General features: G+C 38.9%; 2 protein-coding genes across 4 annotated transcripts in view; one reads left to right on the forward strand and one right to left on the reverse strand.

Annotated features, from left to right (window-relative positions):
* The window catches only part of myo1b (myosin IB), a 216759-nt gene extending 215770 nt beyond the window's left edge, over positions 1 to 989 (reverse strand). For 2 of the 3 annotated variants that reach the window (XM_034186763.1, XM_034186762.1), the window contains exon 1: positions 701 to 987. The gene's annotated coding sequence lies outside the window, so the exon portion shown is untranslated. Of the gene's footprint in view, positions 1 to 700 lie in introns of all 3 variants that reach the window. The other variant, XM_034186761.1, reaches the window with a different exon arrangement.
* Positions 990 to 4656: 3667 nt separating this feature from the next.
* Positions 4657 to 18842, forward strand: part of LOC117524951 (basic leucine zipper and W2 domain-containing protein 1-A-like) — a 30819-nt gene continuing 16633 nt past the window's right edge. Inside the window, exons 1-3 of the mRNA XM_034186765.1 lie at positions 4657 to 4780; positions 5389 to 5463; positions 18035 to 18211. Coding sequence (XP_034042656.1) covers positions 5400 to 5463; positions 18035 to 18211 — 241 coding nt within the window. The 5' untranslated portion in view covers positions 4657 to 4780; positions 5389 to 5399. The remainder of the gene's footprint in view (positions 4781 to 5388; positions 5464 to 18034; positions 18212 to 18842) is intronic.

Below are 18842 nucleotides of genomic sequence, written 5' to 3' on the forward strand. Positions count from 1 at the left end.
AGTGTCCACGGGTATGAACATGGTGGGGATCCATCCAACAACATAACCAAGTGCAAAAGTAATACAATCCAGACCAAAACCCAGAGATTTTCTTGATGTTAAACCCACATTTCAAACCAACACTGATCTCAAATGCACAAATCAGTCTGAAAAACAAGAAAAAAAGTGGTTTTGACTGAAGTAGAGGTCAGAGTGCAGTATTGATTAAACCCTGTTATTTGCTACAGAGTACAAACTTCATGCAGGTCTGAAGTCATCAGCAGACAAAATTCATATAAGTTCTGATTGTGTTTGATTTTAGAAAGCAGCGCGTCAGCAAAAGACTGGAACAGAAGTGACCCAGTGTTATTTTTTGTCTTCACAGGTCTGATTTTAAAAAAAAGAAAAAAAAAAGCCCGAGCCCACACATGACGTCTGATTAACACAGTGTTAAATAAAATGTGTCTCAGATGACCAAAGACACAAACAGTGGCGGTGAAAGATTTTAATTCCTGTAGTTTTATCCTTCGTTCACGTCAGTTCTTTGACAAAGAACACCCCCCCCCCCCCCCCCCCGTTCGACCAGACTGAATGAATGAGCTGCTGGAAAGAGTAACTAAACTTAAATGTTCAACGTTAGCGCAACAAACTATCAACAAAACAAGTTAAACAACAAAGAGAAACTCACAAAACCAAACAAAGCGGAAAGTGGCACAGCTACCTTTTTTTAAACTGCTGAAGAGTTGCTCCCTCTGGTTTTAAATCCAGTCTCCGGACAAAAGCAGGATTTCAGGAATGCCTGTCCGGGTGTGAAGCGGCTCCAGAATCCCGTCCCTGCTATCTGGAGTCAAACTCGGAGCCCGCTGTGTAGTGGAACTGAATTGTGGATGGACAGGCGTCCCGCGCCGGACTCGGAGAGTGTCTGCAGCCGCGTCTGTGGGAGCTGCTCAGCGTCTGCTAATCACCTCCAGCATCGGGAGGTGGGGTCATGATGCATTCACGGACTGTCGGACATATGGCACTACTACTACTTTTAATGTGCCTTTTTTTTTTTTTTTTTGCAGTTATTGTAAACCGTTTTGTTGTGGGGATTGACGGAAGTCGAAGGAACAGTGTTGGTCCAACCCCAAGGATATTAACAGAAAGAAAAATATTTTTAACGTTATCAAAGCAAACTAAACCATTACACAGCCAAAGAGCTAAACATCATAGCCCCCTACTGGCCGCATCCATAATTTTGATGACATGGCAAGAATGGAGCGTCACAACTGGACACGCTGCAAAGTAAAGAGACGGATAATGTGTATAGGAAAACAGTGTGGTTTTACACTCAAAAGCAGGTGCATTGTAAAGTCTGCTCAGTTTTAAGTGTAATGATGAAGCCACTTCATTCAAATATAGAGATTTAAAATTTAATAAATTTATTGATGCATAATATTTACACTGTAGAGCATTGTACGGAAATCTTAAGCATGGTGAACACAAGCAATATTCTGTACGAGTGCACATATTGAGCCTGCGATGGCTGTAAGATTAAAATATGATATTCATAATTTGGTGCAGAAGTTGGCAGTGTTCAGCAGGTAACACACAGGTCTATGATATTCCTAGTGTTGATTTTTGGATTGAGCTTCCGCATCAAATGTTCTTACCCGTAGCCTGGTGGACAACCATCAACAACCATCATCATCTTCATTTTGTGGTAATTTAATCTGATGATTTACAAAACAACAGCATTTACTATTTGTATTATTTCTTAAACAAGTTAAATGGGTAAGTAACCCATTCACTCACTCAACCACCCACTCATCTACATTTTTGCGGTTCATTTCACACTGCTACTAGTGCTGGGGGTTGTCACAAAAAGCACACAGGCTGCAAAAACCGTGAAAATATTTTAAACATCAAATGTTTTTTTTTAACTTATGGAGCAAGTGTAACGGAGGCCAGCAGGTGTCGCTGTGCAGATGTAGTTAGTAAACCTCACTCCCAACAGCTCAAAAGGATTCTGTGGTCACAAGGCCAGAGCCCTGGGTTTTAGCCTTCTGGTTAGAGAGTCCGACTTCCATGCTGAGGATCGTGAGTTCACGTCCCAAGGGGAGCGAATGGGCGGAGTCATAACAACAACACAGAGTGCAGCTGCTACAATGGTGCCGTGACCCGGATGGGAGTGAGTTTAGGGAAGTGAGTGTAACAGAGGCCAGCAGGTGTCGCTGTGCAGATGTAGTTAGTAAACCTCACTCCCAACAGCTCAAAAGGATTCTGTGGTCACAAGGCCAGAGCCCTGGGTTTTAGCCTTCTGGTTAGAGAGTCCGACTTCCATGCTGAGGATCGTGAGTTCACGTCCCAAGGGGAGCGAATGGGCGGAGTCATAACAACAACACAGAGTGCAGCTGCTACAATGGTGCTGTGACCCGGATGGGAGTGAGTTTAGGGAAGTGAGTGTAACAGAGGCCAGCAGGTGTCGCTGTGCAGATGTAGTTAGTAAACCTCACTCCCAACAGCTCAAAAGGATTCTGTGGTCACAAGGCCAGATCCCTGGGTTTTAGCCTTCTGGTTAGAAAGTCCGACTTCCATGCAGAGGATCGTGAGTTCGCGTCCCGAGGGGAGCGAATGGGTGGAGTTATAACAACACAACGCAGAGTCGTGTCTTCAAAAGGTTAAAAAGAAGTCAGCAGGTCACAGAGCTTTGTCATACAACTGTTCTGTGGAGCACTCTGCTTGATGAGATAAAACAGGGGGTTGATAAGGATAGACCTTACCCTTGTGAAGCACATTGGGGCAATTTTTGTTGTGAATTGGTGTTATATGAATTAACTGAACTTAACTAAAGTTTATTTAGTTGACTGAAATTAAGTTGAATTCAATTAAGCCTGAAACCGTTCATTTTGGACATCTGTGTCATAGTAAAATACCACTGTGAGAAAGAAGGAGATGCCCTCTCTCTCATGAGGGTGTGGAAAGTAGTAGCTTCTTTTCATTTAAAGCAGCAAACACGTAAAAAATTAGTTCTTAGTGAACTCTATCTATCCATCCATCTATCTATCTGGTGAAAGATGCATCACCCCATTGATTATGGACTGTAATTGAAAGAAATCCTATAATATCAGTCTTTAAGACACCTGGACATCAGTGGTTTCTTTGAAGATTAAACAAGCAAACAACAAATAAATATCTTATGTGATCACTTGTTACTTTCAAATCAGAATTGTTCCGGGCTACAGTGGTTTTACAATTAGTTTATTATTCACTAATTTGTTAATAGTTGTCTTTGTAGAAAATGCACTGGGCTGTAAACCTAGCAAATAATCCATGTTTTATCAGTCTGAAATGGTTATCTGTTTTCTTTAATGTGCAACTTTTCAATGAAATAGAGTCAATCCTGTAATAACGTACGTATGTTGTTATTATTATGGTTGTTGTTATTTTGGTGGCATGGTGGATTAGCTGATGTTGCCTCAGAACAAGAACATTGTGGGATCACTTCCTGCCTGGGCCTTTCTCTGTGCAGTTTGAATGTTCTCCCTGTGTTTGCGTGGTTTCCCTCCGGGTGCTCCAGCTTCCTCCCACATCCAAAGACATGCAGGATATTTGAACTGGTGACTCTAAATTGACCGTAGGTGTGAATGTGTTTCCCATGGCCCTTGATTGGAGTAAGCTGGTATAGAAATTGGAAGAGTTTATTATTATTAAATGGACTGCATTTATATAGCTCTTTTCCATCTGCATCAGACGCTCAAAGCACTTTACAAATAATGCCTCACATTCACCCTGATGAGAATGCTGCCATACAAGGCGCTCACTACACACCGGGAGCATCAAGGGGATTAAGGACCTTGCCCAAGGGCCCTTAGTGATTTAGTGACCATCACCTCCCCTAAATATATTATTATTATTGTTATTATTATTATTATTTAAATTCCATTTTTAAAGTTCAAATTTGAGCATTTATTGACATAGTATTGAAGAAAGAATACAACATTTTAATTGTACAGAAAAACAAGGCCTCTTAAGGCGTCTGCACATTTTATTTTTCATCAAAATGAAATGAATAAATGTGTATTTCACTAGTTTGTATTTGAATTTTACATTTATTCTATTATGACTAAAAGCTGACACACAGCGAAGTGAGCATGGTCGAGATGTCAACATCTGGTTAAAATAAACAAGCAGAAACAACAACAACAATAACAAAAAATAAAAAACAATTAAGAATTTCCTAAAAGATAAACAGGAGTTCTACATGACAGTACAACACTCCCCTCCTGTGTCACAGTTTCAGATAGCAACTATTGGTTTACTGAAGTCCTTTTTCAATTATTTTATTGTTCTAATCCTGAATCAGTTTGACATTTTAAGAAAAGCTTTAAAGAGCCTCCTTGGCGGTTGTAAAACTGATCCCAGTTCAGTTATACCTGCGACGTCTTCTTCTTATTGACGCCCTGTCGTAAGACAGACATTACAGAAACATTACGGAGGGGTTCATTTACAAGAGTTATCGTTATGTGACCTTTCTGTGCAAAACAGACAGAAACAATGCAGTTATATTGGATTACAATTAAGGGATTTTTATGAATTGCCCCTTCATTGTTTCGGTATGACATTGTTTTCTTGTTTTTTTAACTGGTTGCGGCCTACGCTCTCCCCACGTACAGTAAATGGGATAGTCCTTGTCGGATTGCGCATGCGGTGGTACGTCTGTGATTTTCTTTTCCTCCCCCTCTGGACTTGGTTGATTTTTGATTCCTGTGTCAAGTACTTTTTGTTCCACGGACTGTTCTTGTTTTCTATCAGGATTTCGGTATGTCACTGTTCGATTTTGTTCAGTATAACTTGGGTTTTCTCCGTATATGAATGTGTTATTATTCTTTCGCCGTTAGTTTGCGTTAAGAAAATGAAGTCGGATGGTGGTGACTGCAGTGAGTTAGCTTAGAGGTCAGGGTTAGAGTCATATTTTGTTTCACCAGCCGTTTTAGAAAGTGAAAAGCAAACACTGCTAACGACTTTTAAAATAGTATTCAAATCATGTATATGTGGGGAAAGCATTGTTCTATGAATAAACAGTATATTCTGAAATGCAAAATCAATTTGATGGCGTTGTCTTAATCTGATTAAAGATGGTCTGGTTTAAAAGGTGGATCTGAATTGTGTTGATACTGATGCTGAAATCACATTGTTTATTCAGTTAATGTTATAGTTTGATTGGTGCTATTTTCTAATCAATATTTACCCAGGAATATCTGTAGTATATTATCATCTGTTTCAGAAATCATTCTAACCATGTGAGGCCTGAGAGTGCACTTTGATATCAACCGGTTATTGACAGAGATTATGTAAGAGGGATAAAGAAAAGGATTGTCTGCTTTGTACAAAACCTGATCTTGCATCATCTCTTCCTTTGATTTTCAGAGTATCTTTTTATGAGTAACCAAAAGCAGCAGAAGCCTACACTAACAGGCCAGCGCTTCAAAACTAGAAAAAGAGGTGAGAGATGTCACAGAGTTCTCCACACTGAGCTTGGAGCTACTTTATTTGGAGTTTACTTCTTGGTGGTTGGAACATAATGACATCATGTGACCATGTTCAGTGTACAGCAGTGCTTTTAATGGCATACATCACATCAAACAAATGGTGAGAGTGGGCAAGCACATTTTGTGGCAGAGGCATGTTGTCTCGGCAGTTCCAGTGGTAGCTGTAGCTGCCGGAATAGCTGCCGTGGCAGATGCCAGTATATTCTGTATTTGTCATGGCAGATACCAGTGTTTTCTTGGGATGGGTATTGAAAACCAGTTCCTGTTAAGAATCGATAAATTATTTAAGCCACAGACATCAATAGCCTTTTTGCTTAACGATGCCCTTATCAGTTCTTTAGTTCACATTTAACTGTAGTGGCTGTTGTTTTTGAGGGTGTATATTGGGAAAATGATCATTTCTCTGGAGTGATTGAAGTAGTGGGTCACATTGCTGCTTCAGTCATGTGCTGCTTCGCTGCTTTTCAGAAGCAGCAGGTCCACAATTTCTTCATTAACCCCCCACCAAAGTCATTTGAAGATGTCAGTCGGGACTCACCTTTGTGCTGATTAAAGTCAATAACTGGGACTCTTGTCTTGTCGCGGGCAAGAAATGAGAATCGCCCTCTGTTCCACACTGGAGTATTTATTTGTTCCTTATTAACTTTTTGTGGGGCAGCACACGCAATGGTTCACTGGCGTGAGCTGGATCTGCTTCGCCGGTTTGTAAACTGAAGTTACTGTCCCTCAGGTAAAAGACATAATAATAATAATAATAATATCTGTTTTGTGGGACTAAGTGCACGGCTCCAATCTTTGGAAAGATAGATTCCGGTCAGAATTAATATCTTCAAAGCGAATCACAGTTTTAAATCAAATGACACCTCTTTCCAAAATGTTGTACAGACAACAAACTACAACTAGAAGCACTCAGAGAGTGCAAACCTCCGCCAAGGCCATGGGGTCACTGACGCCATAACATCTACACGCCGTGGAATCATTGAACCTAAAAAGTCTAACAATGATGTTTGCTCAGTAGTAAAAAAAAGTTTCATCTGCTGTAACTGGATAGCATGTATCCTTAGGGCTTGGCATCACAGTTTATTGCAACTTGCACCTTTCCCAGAAGCTACTGTCATCTGAGCACTGATATTGATATTGCATGTGCTTATAGACAAAAACAAATGAGACAAAATTCAATTTATTATTCAACTAAACTGCAAATATATGAATTTTTTAACATTTATGAAACACTTCTCTAAACAAGGCCATAGGGTCACTGACCCTAAAGAGATTCCCTCCTTGCCACAGTGATCTATTTCTTTTTGTCTCTTTCTCTAAAATTGTATATAATAATCATTATTAATATATAAACAAAAATAAATTTAAGAAATATTACAATTTGAAAACAAATGCACCCGAACGTGATGACAGCTGCAACTGCTTAATGCTAACTTTTAACATTGAAAATGCCATAGACATGCTAACACGTTAGCATCTGGATCCAGATCACCACTAAAATTTAATCACTTGTTCCTCTTGTCATTTCCAACCACTTCACAAAATTTCATCAAAATCCGTTCAAAACTTTTTGAGTTATCCTGCTGACAAACAGACAGACAAATTAGGGTCACTGACCCTAAAGAGATTCCCTCCTTGGCACGGTGATCTATTTCTTTTTGTCTCTTTCTCTAAAATTGTATATAATAATCATTAGATTGTTAATATATAAACAAAAATAAATCTAAGAAATATTACAATTTGAAAACAAATGCACCCGAACGTGATGACAGCTGCAACTGCTTAATGCTAACTTTTTACATCGAAAATGCCATAGACATGCTAACGCATTAGCATCGTGATCCAGATCACCACTAAAATTTAATCACTTGTTCCTCTTGTCATTTCCAACCACTCCACAAAATTTAATCAAAATCCGTTCAAAAGTTTTTGAGTTATCCTGCTGACAGACAAACAAACAAACAAACCCCACCGAAAACATAATCTCCTTGGCGGAGGTAACAAATCAAAACTGTTTTTTTCCTCCCAAAATGAGACGTCCACTATTCTTTGTGAATTTCATTGATTTTGACTTGCAGCGCAGCTGACTGTAAGACCGCAGCTCAGAGGCTATGGAGTAAAATTTGTCTCATTAATACCTGAAAGGAAATGCTTTTTGACAAAAACTACAGATTTTGTTAATTTCTATTTATGGCCAGAGATCTAGGATCCAGTGACCATGCACAGATTTTATTTATTTTTATTTGTCCAGAGATTAAGGTTCCAGTGACCAATTTCATATTTATTTACTTTAAGACTCAATAAAATGTTGTTCACATAGAAAACCTGTAAAGCCTACTTTTAGTACACAGACAATTCACAGGCGGTATTGATAAGGGAATCGATAAAGAATCTGATCGATAAGCAGAATCGATAATGGCATTGATAGATGAATACATATCATACCCATCCCTAGTGTTTTCTGTATCAGCCGCAGCAGATGCCAGCATATTTTTTCTTGTTTGGAATCACTCATTTTTAATATGTCATATTGATGTAAAAATTCCAAGCCAAGCCTCATAAATTATGTAATGAAAAATAAACATAAAAAGTATGGAAATAATATGTATAGCCTATAGTTACGGGGAGTACTAGGCTAAATAATTAAATAATAAAGGATTATTAACTGGATGCAAGGTCTATATGGGAAAATATCAGACCGAGGTGTTGATAGTACAGGTCGAGCATTAGCAAGGTCTGTGCAGAAAACACTGAGGTCTGATGTTCCCATACAGACCGAGCAAGCAAAGTTAATAATTTGTTTATTACAACCCCTGGCAAAAATTATGGAATCGCCGCCCTCGGAAGATGTTCATTCAGTTGTTTAATTTTGTAGAAAAAAAGCAGATCACAGAAATGACACAAAACTAAAGTCATTTCAAATGGCAACTTTCTGGCTTTAAGAAACACTATAAGAAATCAGGAAAAAAATTGTGGCAGTCAGTAACGGTTACTTTTTTAGACCAAGCAGAGGGAAAAAATATGGACTCACTCAATTCTGAGGAAAAAATTATGGAATCACCCTGTAAATTTTCATCCCCAAAACTAACACCTGCATCAAATCAGATCTGCTCGTTAGTCTGCATTTAAAAAGGAGTGATCACACCTTGGAGAGCTGTTGCACCAAGTGGACTGACATGAATCATGGCTCCAACACGAGAGATGTCAGTTGAAACAAAGGAGAGGATTATCAAACTCTTAAAAGAGGGTAAATCATCACGCAGTGTTGCAAAAGATGTTGGTTGTTCACGGTCAGCTGTGTCTAAACTCTGGACCAAATACAAACAACATGGGAAGGTTGTTAAAGGCAAACATACTGGTAGACCAAGGAAGACATCAAAGCGTCAAGACAGAAAACTTAAAGCAATATGTCTCAAAAATCTAAAATGCACAACAAAACAAATGAGGAACGACTGGGAGGAAACTGGAGTCAACGTCTGTGACCGAACTGTAAGAAACCGCCTAAAGGAAATGGGATTTACATACAGAAAAGCTAAATGAAAGCCATCATTAACACCTAAACAGAAAAAAAACAAGGTTACAATGGGCTAAGGAAAAGCAATCGTGGACTGTGGATGACTGAATGAAAGTCATATTCAGTGATGAATCTCGAATCTGCATTGGGCAAGGTGATGATGCTGGAACTTTTGTTTGGTGCCATTCCAGTGAGATTTATAAAGATGACTGCCTGAAGAGAACATGTAAATTTCCACAGTCATTGATGATATGGGGCTGCATGTCAGGTAAAGGCACTGGGCAGATGGCTGTCATTACATCATCAATAAATGCACAAGTTTACGTTGATATTTTGGACACTTTTCTTATCCCATCAATTGAAAGGATGTTTGGGGATGATGAAATCATTTTTCAAGATGATAATGCATCTTGCCATAGAGCAAAAACTGTGAAAACATTCCTTGCAAAAAGACACATAGGGTCAATGTCATGGCCTGCAAATAGTCCGGCTCTTAATCCAATTGAAAACCTTTGGTGGAAGTTGAAGAAAATGGTCCATGACAAGACTCCAACCTGCAAAGCTGATCTTGCAACAGCAATCAGAGAAAGTTGGAGCCAGATTGATGAAGAGTACTGTTTGTCACTCATTAAGTCCATGCCTCAGAGACTGCAAGCTGTTATAAAAGCCAAAGGTGGTGCAACAAAATACTAGTGACGTGTTGGAGCGTTCTTTTGTTTTTCATGATTCCATAATTTTTTCCTCAGAATTGAGTGATTCCATATTTTCTTCCCTCTGGTCTAAAAAAGTAACCGTTACTGACTGCCACAATTTTTTTTCCTGATTTCGCAACTGTTTCACAACAAACAGTTGCCCCAAATGCCTTGGGGCAACTCTTTGTTGTGAATTGGCGCTATAGAAATAAAATTGATTTGATTTCTTAGTGTTTCTTAAAGCCAGAAAGTTGCCATTTGAAATGACTTTAGTTTTGTGTCATGTCTGTGATCTGCTTTTTTTCTACAAAATTAAACAACTGAATGAACATCCTCAGAGGCCGGTAATTCCATAATTTTTGCCAGGGGTTGTATATGGCTATTATGTATATAAACACGCAAACTTACACTATCGCCGGAATATGAAAGCTGCTGACTGTTTTGGGCTCGTAGTCAGACCTGTTCGTTTCACCTCCATGAAGAACTTGCTAACAGATAAATGGACTGCATTTATATAGTGCTTTTCCATCTGCATCAGATGCTCAAAGCGCTTTACAATAATGCGTCACATTCACCCCGATGTCATGGTGCTGGCATACAAGGCGCTCACTACACACCGGGAGCAATAGGGGATTAAAGACCTTTCCCAAGGGCCCTTAGTGATTTTCCAGTCAGGCTGGGATTTGAACCGTGGATCTTCTCGTTTCAAACCCAATGCCTTAACCACTAGACCATCACCTCCCCGATGGTCTGGTCGTTAGCTGGTAAGCTTTCAATTTGTGTTCTTTCCGATGCTGTTTAGATATTTATGGCATTCAGTAGTCAGTCTGTCATTGTAACCTCAAGATATGCCCCGAGGACTGGAGAAACCTTGGTAGGTAGTTATGTTTAGTCTGGATAATTAATGACAATTTCACAAAAACATGGGGTCTGTAATGAGAAATACACATACACCAAAAATATTTTCACAACAATCCAAAAGTTTGAATTTTAACTCACATTTAACAACAACATCAACAACATTAAAACATTTGATTGATATAAAATGTTTGTTTTTGCTGTGCATTAAAAAAATCCATAGACAAAGGATCAAACTAAAATCCTGAAGAACCATCGCAGCTGGGAAGGTGATTATGAAGATGGTTCTCCAGCTGAAATATTTGCTTTCATCTTTGAAAAGAAAAAGGACAATGACTATTTCTGCACACAAATTGTTGGTGAGAAGAATTACAAAGTTTATGCCAGATTTGAAGGTTGAATTTTATGCTGAGTGTTAAATATTGTTTGTATCTTTTAGAATTTTTTTTTGTTTTTTATTTACATAATAGAAAATACATGAACAACTGCTGAATGGTGTCTTTATTTTTTTATTTTTCCTATGTGAATCAGACAGTCATGACTGGATTAACAGATTTTTTTTTTTTCAAAATATATTCAGTGACACAAAGCCAGTAGTAAATAATTGTAAAATTCTGAGGTCAACGGATGGTATGATCATTAAGCAGAATAGAGATTTATTTGTCTATAAGCAAATTCATAGTGCACCACGGGGCACTGCGACTGCAGTAGTTCGTTGTGTGAGGGTAGTCATTTGTAGTTTAAAACAGCTGAAATAATGAAGACCTAGCTTTGTATAATCTAGATCTCTCTATTTATAGATTCATACTATATAATGACAGCTGATTAAAAGGCAGCTGTCATCAAGTTGCCACAGGAGCGAGTTATTAATTTGTAGTTTGAAGTTGGTGAAATAATAAAGATCTAGCTTTGTATAACATACATATATATTTCTCTCTCTATAGCCTAAAATAATAAATGCTGATAAAAGGCAGCTACATGTCATCAAGCGTTTTTTTTTTAAACACATTTTATTGACATAAACAGCAAACATGGTTACATTTCAGCAAACGTCAGCAATAGTGAAACAACACAAGGGAGCACCCAGAACCACACAGCAGTTACAAAAGAGAAATAATAATAGTTATTATATGGCTACGACAGTTTGCGCGCTCTGATTGGTCTGATATTTTCCCATATCAGACCATTACCGTGTCAGTCGGTCTGGATTGCATATCAGATTTATGGCATCGTTTACAATTTTCACGGCGTGAAATAAAACAAAAAGGGAACAAAGAAATTCTGAGTGAAGAAGAGGACCATTCTCCAAGCGAATTCTATTACAGTGACGAGTTTGAATTGGAGTTATTAACAGCACAGGAGCTCAAAGTGGAAATGCAAAATGAAGACCAACAAGATGAAAATAGCTCCAAACAGCTATCGCCAAACAAATTATTAACCTCGTTTGCTCGGTGTGTATGGGAATATCAAACCTTGGTCTTTTTGTACAGACCTCGATGTGCTCGGTCTGTACTGTCAACACCTCGGTCTGATATTTTCCCATACAGACCTCGTGCTCAGTTAATAATCCTTTAATATTTCAAGTTTATTCGGTTCAAGGAAAGAACTTTGCAACAAAATAAAACAAAACTGATTTCTCAGCCGAAAGGGTGTCGGTAGAAGCAAAGGTTATATACACCTACCCTTTTTACCTTAGCAACTTTTACTTATCACAACAAAACCAAAACAAAACAAAGTGAGCAGAACAGCAAAACATAGACATATTAAAATAATCAATAAACTCAAATTCCTCATCATATCCACACCAATAACAGCACACATCGCATAATCCAAAAAAATAATAATACAAAATCAATAACTTAATTGTCCATACTTTAACCAACAGCTATATAGTCCTTCAAACATGAATTGAGTTTTCAGAGAATTCAAAGAATTTAGACAATTTTCACATACAGAAAACATCAGTTCCTTATATTGGCGTTTGAACTGATTGACATTTGGACATCGCTTGAGTTCCTTCGCCAGATTATTCCATATTTTAGGTCCAAAAGTAGAAACATAAAAGCCTTTCTTGGTCATCCGAGCGCCCGCAATTTTAAAATGATACAAACCCCTTAAATTATATTTTCCCTCTCTCTCCTTGAAAAATTCTTGAATTCTGAGGGGCAATTGCTTATTTTTCACTTTATACATTAATTGCACAGTCTTATATGTAATCATATAGTGAAGTTTTAATATTTTAGATTTAATAAACAATGAATTGGTGTGATCTCGATAACCTACATTGTGAATCGTTCTTGATGCTCTTTTTTGAAGAATGAATAATGATTGCAATGTAGTTTTTTAATTATTGCCCCAAACTTCAACACAGTAAGCCAAGTAAGGAGCAACCAATTAACAGTACAGAGTATGAAGTGCTTTGCAGTCAAGAACATGCCTTACCTTATTTAGAACTGCAATACTTTTTGACACTTTCTTTTGAATATATTGAATATGAGCTTTCCAATTAATTCCTTCATCAATAACAACACCTATGAACTTATTTTCTTTGACACGCTCTATGATTACTCCTTGTATATTTAACTGAATTTGTTTGTCTTTATTGTAATTCTCAAATAACATTATTTTAGTTTTAGACAGATTTAGTGATAATTTGTTCCTATCAAACCATCTCTTTAACTTTCTCATTCCAATATGTAAATCGGACAATAATTGCTGCAGATTTTCTCCTGAGCAAAACAGGTTTGTATGATCTGCAAACAGAACTGCCTTAAACAGATCCAAAACTTTACATAAATCAATGTACAGAATAAATAATTTTGGTTCCAACACGAACGCTGAGGAAGCCCACAAACAATGTCCAGATACGAAGAGCAGCAATCCCCGAGTTTAACAAACCGTTTCTGGTTTTGTAAGTAATTTTTAATCCAGTTCAAAGCCACCCCTCTGATCCCATACAGTTCCATCTTTTGACATAATATGTTGTGATCTATTGTATCAAAAGGCTTTCTCAGGTCAGTAAATAATCCTATTACTATTTCCCTTTGGTCCACATGACTACTGATCTCTTCTACTGAATCGAGCAGAGCCAGTGCAGTGGACCTACCTGCTATTTCTCTCTGTATAGTCTAATAATATATAATAAATGCTGATAACAGGCAGCTGTCAATGAGCTGCCATTGGTGCGGCAGTTCATCTTAGGTTAGTCATTAGTAGTTTAACACGGATGAAATGATAAAGATCGAGTTTTGTATAATTACACCATACATATATGGCAAGTAGCGATATACTGCCATCTACTGTGGCAGATACAGAAAACACTGGCATCTCTGGCTGCTTCTGGAAGTGCCGAGACAACATGCCACTGCCACAGAATGTGCTTGCCCCTGCAGAAAATGGTTTCTAAACCAATATCCATAATCCTGCTGCATTACCATACTGTGCAAAAGCTCTGGACACATTTGCTGTGCCTAAAAACAAAAAAAATCATGAAATCCTTCTAAAGATGTAATATTTACAAATCAGTATGGATGAAACTGGCTGTACATAATATAGTGATGCAACAGGAATGCATGTAATGCAAGTTTGTAGAAAAATACACCCTATTGCAGTATGTGTTTTTGTCTGTTTGTGAGAAGGTGCCATATCACAAGTTTGAGCATGCTCAGAATTTCTATGTTGCAATCATTTGTATTTCAAGGCATATAACAAGGTGTTATATACAGGCAGAGACTCATACGCAAGCAGGTATACACACACACACACCACATTTGCTCTTTATGACAGAGTCCTGCATGCATAGTGTACTCATTTGTCACTAAACACCACAACAGTTTCTTGAAAAAAAAAAAAAATCAGACTTCCACCATCAATTCAAATGGACTCACAATCAAGACTCTGAATGGGAGTAGTCAAAAGAAAGAGGTGCACCTTCTGGAAGGACTACAGGGAATAAAGTTCTCTGTCACAGTGACGGATTTTCATCAATTGAGCTGCCAAAAGGCCTTATGTGAGCTCAATGCAGATCTGATGAGAACTTTAAAAGAATCAAGAATCTTGGTTACTGCTGCCTTTTGGCTGTGCACCAGAGCCTGTATGCACGAAGCATCTCAAAGTCGTGTTGAGCAGCTTTCCGCCCACTTTTAGCAGCTGTACGTCAAGTTTTTTCTCCCTACGCAGCAGTATGTTGAAGGCTACACACGTAGGATGGAATTTCAATTTTCAATTTATTTTTCAATTTATATAGCGCCAAATCACAACAGAGCTGCCTCAAGGCGCTTCACACAGGTAAGGTCTAACCTTACCAACCCCCAGAGCAACAGTGGTAAGGAAAAACTCCCTCTGAGGAAGAAACCTCAAGCAGACAAGACTCAAAGGGGTGACCCTCTATATATATATATATATATATATATATGTGTGTGTGTGTATGTATGTATGTATGTATATATAAAGACAAGTTGGGACATGCCCAGCTCTCCACAATTTCTCTTATACTCACTCGACTGGTAAGCACTGAAAGCCGAGATAGGCATGTCCCAACTTGTCTTTTAGCACTCCGAAACGGAGGTGTTCCTTTGTCTCGCTTCATCAGCGAATCGGTTGTGATGCGCGAAGCCTCTGCGCGGCTTTCCATGACAAAATCTCTTGTTAAAAGTGAAATCTGCCGGAAAATGGCTGATGTCCAGCTCTTGTGATAACCAGAGAAAGTGCACACGACGGTCTCGTATCCACAGAGCCATCAGCTTAGAAATGATCCGGTGGTTTGTGCCGCTCGATGGCGGAACGGAGCGCGGCGCACTGAGCATCCTTAAAGCTGTAGTAACAGTCCTTATTCTCTGTGAAGCCCGTAAAATTTTCACCGAAAGCCAGATAAATTTTTCGAATGGTTTCCAGGTGCCAGTCTCTAACAGCTTCTGAAAAAATTCTGATGGATAAAAACATCTAAATCATTCCGCCATTTCCAGACAATGAAAATCCGACGAGGGGGCGGGACCACTCCTTCCACAAGGCGTGCTCACAGGCGAATATATATATATATATATATATATATATATATATATATATATATATATATATTTTTTTTTTTTTTTAACAGGTGCAACTTACATTCCGGAAAATACAGTATTTTGATAAGGCACTTCCCACTGGGAGGAGGCCCCGGGGAAGACCCAGGACACGCTGGAGGGACTACATTTCTCGGCTGGCTTGGGAAAGCCTTGGGCTTCCCCCAGAGGAGCTGGGGGAGGTGTGTGTGGATCGGGAGGTCTGAGCGGCTTTGCTTGAGCTGCTGCCCCCGCGACCCGACTCCGGATAAAGCGGAAGAAAATGGAAATGGATGGATGTATAAGGCATTTAAAAATATATCGTTTACCTGCGTTAGTGATATTTATAAGAAAATCAGGTTGACATAATGAAGCATTTATACTCATGTTAGGCTGTTGCTTCAGGTCCAGACATGGTTGTATGGCATTCTGATTATTTCCCATGTACCCATGATTGCACATGCACACTGGGTCAGATTTCACACCGGCTATTTTTTGCTACCCTGTCCCCACCAGTTGCAGGTAGCTGAGTGGATAAGGAGCTGATCTGCCTGTATGTACTTCTGTATTTGAATCATATTCATACTACCTGTTTGTGATCTTGGACAAGAAACTTGATCTGCATTGACAGTCCACTCAGTAAATTAGTACCAGCTTTGGCAAGTGCAGTAATCTATGTTGGACTAGAATCTTGTCCAGAGGGAGTCATAGGTTGTCATCTGCTTCATGCTCAGAGAGAAGCACTGGTACAAACAGGCTTCAGAACCTATTTAGCACCTATTTTTATCCTCATGAGGCCTAACCCTGACCATAATCCCTGCCACTGAGGTCATGTCTGATCAAATCTCCTCTCTTTCATTCATTAATGTATTTATTCATCCATTTTCAACCACTTATCTGGGTCTGAGTCATGTGTCAGTAGAGCATGCAGCTCATTCCACACTTCCCTTTTCTGTGCTAAGTCCTGTGGGACTAGTGTGTACTATGGGATCTAACACTGTCTGGCGGTGCCATTTCTTCTCTTCCCCAATGCTACACGCTACACAATCTCCCCAGTATATATACCCGGAGTCCTGCCACTTTTGTGGCATGCGCTGGGTGCATGCCATGCATAGAGGTGAGTGAGATGCATTTCTGTCTTGTGGTCCACACAAATAGCAAGTGTGGAGTACTTGTGTAGTACTTCTGAAACACATCACCCATACAATGACTGTGCATCACTCGCACGCTTACTGTCATTGCACAGCCCCTACTAGCTGTGTTCCTCACTTGCTTCAGCCGTACAACAGGAGTACGGGTTCTGTATGCACTGTATGCCTCATTTTTTCCAAAACCTATAGAATTTGCATGTGTGCGAGGAAAAGTGTCCATGGGCAGTCTGAGAGCTTCTACGTCGCTGTACACATGTAAGTGATGCACACGTCTCAAGCATGGGTTTGTGATATTTTTCCCCATAGACTCCCCGTAGAAGCACGTACAGCAGGTTGTGAGTGAGGCCTTAGATGATCTGTCCTGAGAATTGACCACACAAGCTATATTATGACAGATAGTTGTGATAAAATGCTCAAAAACAGACAGGCCTTCACAGCAGCTGCAGGCAGCAGCCTCTGACGACAGCAGCTCTGAGTTCAGCTCAGTGACATCGCATGAGCTGTCCCTCAAAGCGGACACGTTCCCTAATTTGTTTGGGTAACTAGGCTTTGTTTCATCGTGAATATGATAGATAACATGATGATCGTGTCTCAAAGACAATAAATGTGTGTTTAAATTATACTACTGGCTTTCATGTTAACATGTATTTTGATCTAAGTTGTTTTCATTTCATCAACTTGCGTGAGCATAGTGTGCAAAGATGTGTTCAAAGATGGTGACAATAAGCATTGTTTTCCAACAAAAACTGACAGCACTCATGGCCAGTATTTACAGTCTTTTTTAGACAATTCATTGTTTGACTGATATGGTCACTACATTTATATATTTTATGTTTTGCATTATGCATTCTAACCAAGGGGTATTTCTGCTGGTTATAATAGTAGTGATATGTCCAGGAGGGACTCTGAGGATGCCACCTCATGAGGATGTACCCGGTCTTCCAGACAAATCCAACTGGGAGGAAGCCCGAAGAAGAGCCAGCACACACTGATTACATAAGTTTTAAGTGTTAGACGGCCCGGCAGAGGATAGGGAAATGTGGGTTGAGCTGCAAGGCAAATTAAAAACCAGTAAAAGTTTCTTTTTACCAACTACAGAAGTTGAATGTGCACATAAGATATGAAAATAAATGTGCACAAAAGTGCATTCAGTGGTGTGAAGAGTAAGAAAACAGTTTGTCAAGACCTTAATTGAAATGTCTTATGCAAGGTGGAGAAGATGTTAATTACATAAAACTAAAAATAAAAACATTTGTCTTATTCACAGATGAAAAGGAGAAGTTTGACCCTGCCCAGTTTCAGGAAAGCGTCGTTCAAGGTTTGAATGAAAGTGGCACTGATTTGGAAGCTGTTGCAAAGTTCCTTGATGCCTCTGGAGCCAAGCTTGACTACCGACGGTATGCTGAGATCCTCTTTGATATCTTGGTGGCTGGTGGAATGCTGGGTAAGAGGCAATATGTTTGCTGGTTCTGTCTTTCTAGTCATAGTTCCCACAAGTATCAGGTGTTGTTTGTAAAATGTAATGTTGGACCATTTTGTTCCACCTCATTATACACCGCATCATTTACCACTACTAAAAGCAGGGTTTCTTGTGTTGCTATTTTAAAATTTGTTTTGAAGCCCTTAGAGATACAAAACCATGGAAATTTGAAGGTCCTTATGTATGTGTCAGCCAAAGAGCAACACAAATGAATGATGTTAAATTATGTTTTTTTTTTTGTTTTTTTTTTTATTGTCAATCTATGTCAAATACAATGTCACATTTGTATTTGATTTATACTTTGCTTAAAAGAAAAACATTAGTTGCTTACCTCCAGCTGTCTGCACACTAAGAAACAAAGAGCTGGTACTGGGTGGTGGTGCACAAACCTGATGCAAAGTAAGCAGATAAATAAAATAACTAATCCAGTTAGAGACCATGTGTGATGTAAAAGGTGCCATTAAATTGTATGTGTTGAGGAAAAAAAGTTTGAATAGTATGAGTATTTCTCATGAGTTATTCATCTATCATGTAAAAGGGCCTGAAAGAAACTAAGTTAATGAATTTGGTAAATGCCATATTGGGCACACACAAT

Source organism: Thalassophryne amazonica, chromosome 14 (assembly GCF_902500255.1).
Source record: "Thalassophryne amazonica chromosome 14, fThaAma1.1, whole genome shotgun sequence".
Taxonomy (NCBI): domain Eukaryota; kingdom Metazoa; phylum Chordata; class Actinopteri; order Batrachoidiformes; family Batrachoididae; genus Thalassophryne; species Thalassophryne amazonica.